Source organism: Xiphophorus maculatus, chromosome 20 (genome assembly GCF_002775205.1).
Source record: "Xiphophorus maculatus strain JP 163 A chromosome 20, X_maculatus-5.0-male, whole genome shotgun sequence".
NCBI lineage: Eukaryota > Metazoa > Chordata > Actinopteri > Cyprinodontiformes > Poeciliidae > Xiphophorus > Xiphophorus maculatus.
Genome location: NC_036462.1, coordinates 16,713,870 through 16,723,851, shown reverse-complemented (window position 1 = coordinate 16,723,851; position 9,982 = coordinate 16,713,870). Strand labels below are relative to the sequence as shown.

The following is a 9,982-nucleotide window of genomic DNA, read 5'->3' as shown; positions in this document are numbered from 1 at the left end:
AGGAAACACCCAACATGTTTGTTCTGGTATTTCAAATTACTTTTCAGCCTCCATGCTTTAAACAACCAATCAAAATGACATTGATTAGCCTGTAAGACCAGTGGATTTTATGTCTTTCTTATTTTTTAAGGTGACTAGACAGCCATCGCTGCTCTGTTAATCATTCATTGTGTAAATTCAAATTTTGAACAAAGTTGGACATCATTGCCTGTATATCTACACATTTGGCATATTTTGTTTCTGTTTAACTACCTCATAATTTCTGTAAACAAATGCAATGACCTTTTATTTGTTTCCTCTAAAGCCATAGAGCAAAATATAGTGTCTATTGACTATATTACACTATATAGTGTCTATTCATGCTTCTCTTTTGCAACTTCACTGTATGTTGTGTCAGACGGAGGGATTCTGGATAGTTTTTGTTAACAGTTTATGAAGTTTAATGTCGATTCAAAAGATGTTTAAGGTATATCTGTGAAAATTTTCAACTTGAAGTGAAGTCACAGGTGTTAAAGTCTGAATCATGTTCCAAGTCTTTTGGGATATCATCGAGTCGAATGTGGAGTCATTAAATGTGTTACTCAGATTTGAGTTGATTCCAACTCATACGATTGAAGTCCACACGTCCAGGGAACTGCAGCAATCAATAATGTAATAACCTGCCACTCCTGTAATAAGGTATCAGGGCCAACAGGGTGATAACATTTCCCCAGTAATGTGATAATTTATTACATTTTTTGGCCAATATTCTGAAGATAATTTAAAAATGTAGGTCACATGATCTCTCCCTGCATTCTAGCACATTTTGCACTGAGATTTAAATACCAAATGAACTTCACATTCATTAATTAAATGTCCCTCTATACATGTAGAAATGTGTATACATGACCAAAAAGTTTCAAACCATTTGTACAACACAAGGTTCTCCAACAGGGATTACAGTTAATTAAAAAGACTGAATGCTGAATAGTATGTAACCTTGACGAATGAATATGAAGTTTATGTCATCCACCAAGCCTATTTTTTATGAGCTTCACTGCAAAAAACTATTATTTCCAACAAATTCTGTCTTGTTAATGTAAGATGCTTATTGACTGCAGCTGCTGCATTTTCAATACAATGCAGTACAATACAATGCTTTTTTATGTTAACATAATGACTTATTACACTACTGGCGAAAGGTTATTTCATTATTGGTTTAAAAATCTTATTACACTATTGGCTTTATTACATTTAAAATGGCTGAGTAATTATGCTATTGGCAGGAATTATGTTATTGGCTACAACAGGGATTACAACATTAACAATGTTGGTTCTAATCAAAACCATGAACTTAAACACTAACATGATGTCATAATACATTATCATATTTACTCCACCTTCATAGCAGCCAGCATAGATCTCACATTCGCTGCCATGTTTTGAGTTTTATTGTTTTGCTGTAATTAATTTCACATATGATTCCATGTTGTGTTTAGTTTCTTATCACGAAATGTGTTTTCTACGCCTCGGTTTTAATCCTTTGATTGTTTTTTTCCTTCTGTAGTCTCCAGAGGTTTTATGCAGTTAGGTGTGTGTGAGCTGTCTTATGCAGATATTGGTTTTACAAAAATTTACATACAAATAGAAAACTCTGACAACTGCTACAATGATTCTTTAAACCCTTTTTTTTCATTCACCCATGCAATTTGATATATGAGGCTTTTGCCCCCTTTTTCCACCTCCGTTTTACTGTTCTACCTTTTCTTTCTTCAGCTGTCAGATGCCTATTTACGCGACAGATTCAGTGTACCCGGTAGTTTGATACCTGAGTAAACCTTCTTTAGGTTGAGAAGGGAAACTTGACCATCAAGTTCACACTGGGTGTGACACGTGTGTGTGTATTGTTAATCCCACGTCCTGGTCTTTCTGTAACTCTAAGAGCCTTGACATATTTTTCTTTTCCTTTTTGTTCACACAAATGCGAGAGTTGGCTGCTGGGAATTTTTCAGGGAACGTCTGCAACAGATAAGATGACAACAACGCTGCACTGTACCAGTTTTATTTGCGTAATGAGTGCATGAAGAACACCTGAAAGGATTCATTTTGACAGATCAGTCTTTTAGTTTGTTGCTGAAATGAAAGATCGAAGTAAGGGTTTATTTTAAAACTGGTAGGTTTGCTTCTGAGACTCGTGATCTTCATGTGTCTTTCTTCTTTCTTGGCAGTGTTCCTGACCCTCACTGCTGTGATTGTGCTCCTTCTAATCTTTTTCCTAACTTCATTTGATGCACAGGAGAAGGCACAAAATGTTCTCAGTGAGATGATTTATTTCTATTCTTAAATCTTTAAAGCTCAGTAGTGATCTCTTGCCAATGCCATACAATCTATTTTTTAATTTTATTTTATTTCAGGGTTCAATAAAATTCACACAAAATTCACAACAGGTAAGTCAGAAATTCACATTTTGCTGCTGGCTTTTAAATCAAGTCAGTTTTATACTCAATTTGTATTAAAGTGGTAACCTAGTTCTTTTTTTATGTCTAATTTACATTTTAAGGCACAGCTAAAGTAGTACCAAAGTGCAGCCTTTCTGCAGTCTGTCCCTCGGACCACTTTGCTTTTAAAATCTGGAGTGGAGCTGCTAATGTAGTTGGTCCAAAAATCTGCTTTGATGGTAAAAAGTATGTATGAATGTGGTGAGAGATTCACATACTGAACCGGCAAAAGCTGCGACCCTGCTGTGAAAATCAATTTTCATCTGTGTCTCAACAGCATTATGAGTCACATTATGAACAATGTGGGACCAGGACTAAACACTGTGGTGGTAAATGGTAAACTCTGTTTATAAATATAGAAGTCAGCACACCGATAAGCTGTCTGTGTACAGTCATGATGTCTAAATGTTTATTGTTGATTGTTTTTAAAAGGATTAACCTGAATGGTTTCAGGCTTGTAGGTTTAGTCTTGCAGAAATACAGTGTTTTGCAAAAGTATTAACACCCACTGATTTATCATGTTACAACCACAAGATTTTACTTGACAGGTCAACACAGTGTAATTCATGGTTGAGAAGAGAAATAAATTCCAAATATTTTTACAAGTAATCAGTGTTTTATAGAATCACATTTTGCTTCAGGTCTAGAGACCCAAGGTTGAATGAAAGTTGTGTGTAAGCATGAATTTTCAAGTTTTCCTGTAGTACGATCCTTGATTAGGACAATCTAATCCATGAATATTATTGCACTCAAGTCTAATAGGTTCTCCTTCAGAATTTCCCTGTATTTAGCTCCGTCTTGCATCTCATCAACTCTGCTTTTGAAAAATGCATCTCCACAGAATGATACTTCCACTACAATTCCTTATGGCAAGGGATTGCGTTCAGGGTTTGTTAAAACTCTAAGTCCATTTGCTGCTTGGGCCTCCATGACAAGCTGCTAATCATGCTATTTTTTAGCTCAGCTGAACAACAGCCTTCCACTCAGAGATTTATAGTTTACACTCCAGCCTGTAAGAGGGCATTAATGTGTTAGCTAATATGTGTTTTCTACTATAATATTAACCTGTTTTTTGTATGCCTTGTCCACACAACAACAGATCACTCCTCACTGTATTTCTTTAAAGTAAATATCATTGTTGTTTTTTTTCTTCTGCTTATGATCTGACCCATGTCATGTTTTATATCTGCTATGGATTTGATGTCACTGCCTGACTGAGGTAATTACTATTCCTGCTGCCCCACATAGCCAGACTGTTGTGGACAGGTACAGATGAATTAGATGAGTGAGATTAATTTACGTGCCAGATGACGGAGCGAACAGGGCTGAATTAGGCTTTGGTTTTTATCCACACATCAGTTTTTGCCTGCAGGTCAAGCGGTTTAGTTTTATTCTCATCTGACCAAAGTACCTCCACATATTTTCTGTGTAGTAAACTTTAAACCAGACTTACGAAGACTTTCTTTCAACAATGACTTTGTGACTGCATTGTTTGTTAAGTTCTCTTTTCAACAGATTTAAAGTAAAAAGTCTTAATACAATAATATAACAAAGTTTGCTGCACTTGAAATGTTATTGCATGCAAAATGTTTGGTTTTATTGTTGTAAAATTGCCTGTTGGCCTATGAAAGTCATAGTGGTGAGAGGGAAATGGAGGTTGGTGCATTTAGGATGATAATGGCTTGTGGGAAGAAACTGTCCCTGAGTCTGTTTGTCCTGGTTCTAATGCCTGGCGGAGGGCAGCAGGTCAAACAGGTGGTAGGCGGGATGAGTGCTGTCTTGGATGATGCGCTTTGCTCTCCTGAAGCAACAAGAAGTATAAATGTCTTTCAAAGAAGGCAGAGGGCAGCCCACAATCTTCTGCACTGTCTTGATCACTCTCTGGAGCCTCTTCTAATCTGCCTCAGTTCAGTAGCTGAACCACGTCGAGGTACAGTAGGTTAGGATGCTCTCTGTGGAGGATCGGTGGAAGGTTATCAACAGCTTCTGGTAGATGCGATTCCCTCTAAGCAATCTCAGGAAATGCAAATGTTGTACCTTCTTGATGACAGACCAGGACAGAGGAAAGATTTTGGTACCCTGACTCACAGACGAGTAACATAAATGAGCTGCAGCGTCTGTGATCGACGCCATTAAGTAATGTCTTGGTATGTTGGTAATTGTGTTATTCTCTTTTCATTTGTGTAAGATGAAAGAGAAAAAAACTTTATGTTTGAAACTTGAAGTGTTATTCTTTTAATCTAACGGTTTAAACTTCTCCACAACTTTATCCCTGAGCTGTCTGACGTGTTCCTTGATCTTCATGTTGGTGTTTGATCACTAACATTATCTACAAAACCTTTGAGGCCTTCACAGAAAAACCTTAGTTATGCTGAGATTAAATTGCACACAAGAGGGCTCTATTTGCTATATAGGTACATTCTGAGGGCAGTTTAAGTTTAGGGCGCAGTATAAATATCCACACCACAATATTTTAGATTTTTATAAGAAAAAAGTTCAAATCATGAATCCTTTTCCTTCCACTGCAGTATTATGTGCCAAGTCCAGCACAAAAAAATCCCAATGAAATACATTGTAGTTTGTGATTGTAATGTGAAAAAGGGTGAAAAGGGGGTATGAATACTTTTCTAAAACACTATATATTGCTTCAAGGCTTTCCAATAATAGTCAAGCAGTCGATGTGAATGGTCTTTTTCCGACTTAATTATGAAATGGAGTCAAACAGGAAATGGCTACTTTAGCTGCCAAACTGTTTAATCATGTGGCATCTCATGGTTGTATTCAGACTATTTTTCCCACTGCTGTAAATAAAATACCAAATAATTGAATTTATTATGTAATATGGGTTCTTTTCTATCACAAATAGGTGAGAATGGAGTTGTAGAAAAGTTTGGCTATCTTAACATGATTAGTGGAAGTAAGTAATGACAATTCATATAACACATTTCAAATGTTGAGCTTTATTGAAGCTCCAAAGTTTCTTTTCTCTCCAAATTTTAATTCCATATCAGACTCGACAGACATCTTGGCATACCTGAAGGAGATAAAACCAGGAATGATTGTGCTGGTGGCCTCCTTTGATGATGCAGCAACAAAGTAAGCCTGAATCAAAACTTTCCAACATTTAAAAACGATCCAGTGTCACAGAACAGTAACCTTTTCTGCTCATTTGTTGCAGGATGACAGAGGAAATAAGGCAGATGTTTGTCGAGATGGGAAGCACTTTGATCGACTCTGTTAAGCAGAGAGACAACTGGGTGTTTGCTGGAAGAACGGGGATAAAAATCAAAAGCTTCTTTGAGCAGGTCAGTGGACCCTGTCTGTGTCACTTTATTTGTTGTATTTGTGCCAGAAAAGACTTTGAAAATATGCAGAAAAGCAGAGCAGAATACATAAAACAAGTGTTTTTTTCTCTTCCTGCCTCTGTTAGAGAGCTGAGAATGATAACAAAACAAACATTTTCGATGGATGGCCAGAGATGGTGGAGGTGGGCGGCTGTTTCCCAAGAACCACAAGTGTCTAAAAGTTTTCATAAATGGACTTTGAAGATTTTCTTGCAAAAGACTTGAAGCTATGGAAAGTATTTTATTCTGCAGAAGTAAACAAAACACTCTAAATGCATGCTTACCCTTTCTTACATAGTGGCCGCTGCAGTGGGCAACCACTCTAAGTCCACATAAACATTATTAAAAAACATAAAAACATAAACCAGGTGGAACGTAATGCTGGACACTTGGCGAATGTTTTGGCTGTCCCTCTGTTGTACAAAATCCTTATGGGCAAAAAAAATAAAATAAAATAAATAACAATATGAATATAATTGTCACATTTTTTCTTCTCATTTTATACTTGGAGGATTGGAATAAATTACCTGTCCAATGAGGTGGACATTATGCATCACTGGTTATGTTTACTGGTACTGGTAATGTCCTGTTCCTGGAAATACTTGAACAGCAGCACCTGATCCTGCCTGCATCCAAAAACAAAACCAAACAAGCATATTTTTGTTATTAGGCTGTACTTTTGAGATTAGTTCAGTTGTGCATGAAGCAGTTGGTGTATTTTACTTATTTTCTTTTTTTTCACTATGCAAGTCTGAAGACCTATAAGTGGCACAGTGGAGCTTGGTCAAGTGAGCAAAATGTTAGTACCCTAAAGATTCAGAATGAAGGATTAGGAAATAATAGACATCGTGATTCTCAGATGCTGAGTGAGATAAATAAAGTACATGAAAAAGTTGAGGATTTGACATCTGACAAAACTTAAGGACATTATAAAGCAAAATGTTGGATGATAAATAGGATGCTAAAAAAAACAACAATCTGTTGGTTCAGTGTGACTGCCTTGTGGATATGTTCCTTAGTCGTACCAATAGGTTGCTGATTTGGGTCATTTAGTGCTCAGAGGGGCAGGTAAAGCTGTAGAGCTCCAAGAGGAATGATTTGGAAGGGGTGAAAGGAGCATCTAGAAAGTCTCTGTAAACGCTAACACTGAGACCTCTTTCAACGTATTCAACAATACTAGAAAATGGAAAAATGTGTGTGATAGCAATATTTGCAATATTTTAGTTTTTTCCTATTAAATATTATTAGTGTTTTGTAACATTCAGCTAAATCCAAAATGTTTCATAACTTTGGCTGATTTAGGTTTTATAGCAACATTATCTTATTTAAACATTTCCCTACTGACTGTTAACATGACAAATGTTTCTGAGTGGAAAAATTAGAGTCTTGGCTTGAATCTGTGGCTTGAGCTAAAGATTAAGGTGATGACTGGAAGTCCTTCCAACCTCAAAGACTTGCTCTTCAGTATATGAAATCACAAAGTTGAGATTACTGTAATTAAAAGTTTCTTTCAAGTGATTGAGGACAAAAATCATTTTTGAAATTTCAGTTTGAATTAAAATGTAAATAAAAACAGTTACTTTGTTCAATTATCTTTTCTTAAATCATTTCGCACTCATGTGTACCTATTTTAAAACTAAAACACTTTTCTCACATGAGTGAAATGTGGGGACTTTTGAAAAGGCAAATATTTAAAAATGACATAGGAAGAAAGTATTTAATGTATGTTTGTGTCACAAAGACAAGTATTGGCAAATGTTTAACATGTTGAAACTTCATCTTAAAAAGTTTTCACTTTCACAACAGTGATGAGAAAATACAAGACTGCAAGGGACATTGAATCCCTTATGGAATAGTTGGCATTATTATCCAGAAAAGACAAAACTCATGTTTAGTGTAGATTGTGAAGAATCATCTCAGAAGGTTTTCGAACAGCTTCAGGCTGACCTGAGGCTGTCTCCACTGTCTGTCTGAGACTCACGATGAATCAGATGTGTACAGTGTGGAGTGGAAAACAGGAGAAGTTTTATGAGCAAAAGCCAAAGGAGACACCCCCTACTGTAACAGCAGCCCAGAAATGTGAAATTAATGTTTGTTTTAATGAGCCAGTCTTTCTGAAATGCCACAAAAATAGATCTCTTTGGGAATAAAGAGCATCAGTTTGTTTACAGTCAACAAAATGAAGTCCGTGTGGGAAAGCGTTGTCTGTCTTTTGATGCCCTGTGTGTTTTCTCCTCTAACTGTTTTTTGGATAGTCTCTGAGTCATACTTTGATCTTTTTGAATCGTCGTGACTTTGAACACTTATCTAGATGATCATTTTTGGACTTCTTTGAAGACAAATATCTTTGAGTGAATTTTTTACACTGTGTAACTGGGTTAGGGGTCTCAGCGAGACTTTTTGAAGGACCGTTTTGATGTCTTAGCAATGCCATGCAGTTTTTATGCTTATGAGATGTCAACACATCTTCAAAACCTAACTCTGAAAGATATTGCATGGCCTAAGTTTCCTTCTTTAATAAATTCAAAAGATCAAAGTCCATTTTCTTCTGAATTTATTCAGATTCTGACAGGATCCAATACTCCTGTATGTAACCTGTTTGTTTAGAGTGCTGCTTTCCTGGGAGGATAATTATTGGTTGAAAAAGTTTCTATTTATCTCTTTTGCTTGGCAACTGGAGCAAAGAAAGAATTGCCTCAAGTAAACTGTAGAAACTCACCTGCTGATACAAGTGTCTGAGAAAAGTTCAGTACAGAAATTTTTTTTTGTAATTTATTTATTTCATTTCTCCTTTAGTTGAAAAATGTAACTTTCTAGTAGTTGATCCATTCAGTAGGTTGGAGCAGAGACACTTTTTAGGCAGTTCCTTTCTTCTGCTGGATTTGTGGACATTCTGCAGGACGGAGATCCCGGGCCAGATCCAGAACATTTTGGATGGATTATTTTTCCCTTTTGGCCCTGAAACAGCAGGGCCTCCCCAGTGGAGAGGGATGTCTTGGTCTCCCCACCCGGACCTGTGGCTCCTGTGAACTGACCTCAGATAAGCAGACAAAGATGAATGGCTGAATGGACTCTCTCCACCCTGACACCCAGCAGGTCTCTGGCCAGTCACTGAGTTCCTGATTCATGCTGAGAACTTGGCAGTGACCCAGAGTGAGGTGAGTTTTCTCTTGACTTCCTCATGAAACACATCATGTGAGTCATTCTTCAGGAACATTAGGATAACCAAGCATAACCTATGTGACAAAACATCTTTCTCAAAGTTATAAAACAAGCTCTTTAGGTTTAACTCACATTTTCCTGTTTTCTGTGTCTCACTTCTACTTATTTCCCCAAAGGAAGTGAATAATCGGACCAAAAACAGGTCTTTATCAAACTGAAAAGATGCCTGCTGAACAGTGGGCCTCAGAGACTGTTTATGCTGTCATGTCCTATTAATTCCTCTCAGCACAATATCCTCTGTGTGAGACTGGCCAAACAGCAGGACTCCCCCTTCATCAACCAAACAGCTGCTGGCACTGATGCTACCATTAAAGACCTTCCTGCACTTTTATAGATTCTTTTTCTATTTAGATCATTTGCTGCTGTCTCGTGAAATCCAACTAATGATGTAAAGTAGACACTGCGGAGCATTTGTGATGGTAGCAAATTATAGAGAAAGAGGACTATTTTTTTGCGGCGTGTAACTCTCTTTGTAAGAAAGTTGCTGTTTATGTGCAGGCGTTTATAACCGCGTTTCATCATACCTTTCTTTAATAGCTCTTTGGAGCCATTTGGGAAGTCAGGAAGACAAACTTTTGCAGTCATGAAACTAAATGTTTTTCTTTAATTAGTTGATGATGCATCTCAGCTGCCCAGCAGTTCAGAACCTTCTCTCGTGCTTTGTTCTGTTTGTTTTCAGCACACAAATTAGTTCTGCAGTCATGTCTGTGTGACACCTAAACTGCCTTTCTATGAAGCTGTGTTGTTTTTTAAAAAGGGTCTTTGGCACTTTGAAGCACAGATTTTGTCATAAGTGTGTAGGACATGATTCATTAAACAGTTAGTGCACTGGTTTTGTTAAAATAAACCAAGTGAATAGATGAAACTGATAGAAAGAGAGTTTTAAATGATCTGAAGACTGATGACAGCCAGCTGAAGGTTATAGCTCCTGCTAGTAAG

The 9,982-nt window shown here is 37.0% G+C and overlaps 1 protein-coding gene across 1 annotated transcript; it reads left to right on the top strand.

The window, feature by feature from the left end:
- Window positions 1-2,007: 2,007 nt before the first annotated feature.
- Window positions 2,008-6,246, top strand: LOC102217406 (protein FAM3C-like). The gene is made up of 9 exons (XM_014475903.2): window positions 2,008-2,130; window positions 2,208-2,297; window positions 2,394-2,426; window positions 2,540-2,663; window positions 2,755-2,813; window positions 5,344-5,394; window positions 5,489-5,573; window positions 5,656-5,782; window positions 5,908-6,246. Exons 1-9 carry the CDS (start codon window positions 2,118-2,120, stop codon window positions 5,998-6,000), a joined length of 675 nt encoding a protein of 224 aa, XP_014331389.1. The 5' UTR covers window positions 2,008-2,117; the 3' UTR covers window positions 6,001-6,246.
- The last annotated feature ends 3,736 nt before the right edge of the window (window positions 6,247-9,982 follow it).

What these genes read in the sequence shown, in the direction of transcription:
- LOC102217406 (XM_014475903.2), top strand. An exon ending in AAACACTGTGGTGGTAAATG is followed by an intron (nt 2,814 to 5,343) that starts GTAAACTCTGTT and finishes TATCACAAATAG; the next exon opens with GTGAGAATGGAGTTGTAGAA. An exon ending in TCAAAAGCTTCTTTGAGCAG is followed by an intron (nt 5,783 to 5,907) that starts GTCAGTGGACCC and finishes TGCCTCTGTTAG; the next exon opens with AGAGCTGAGAATGATAACAA.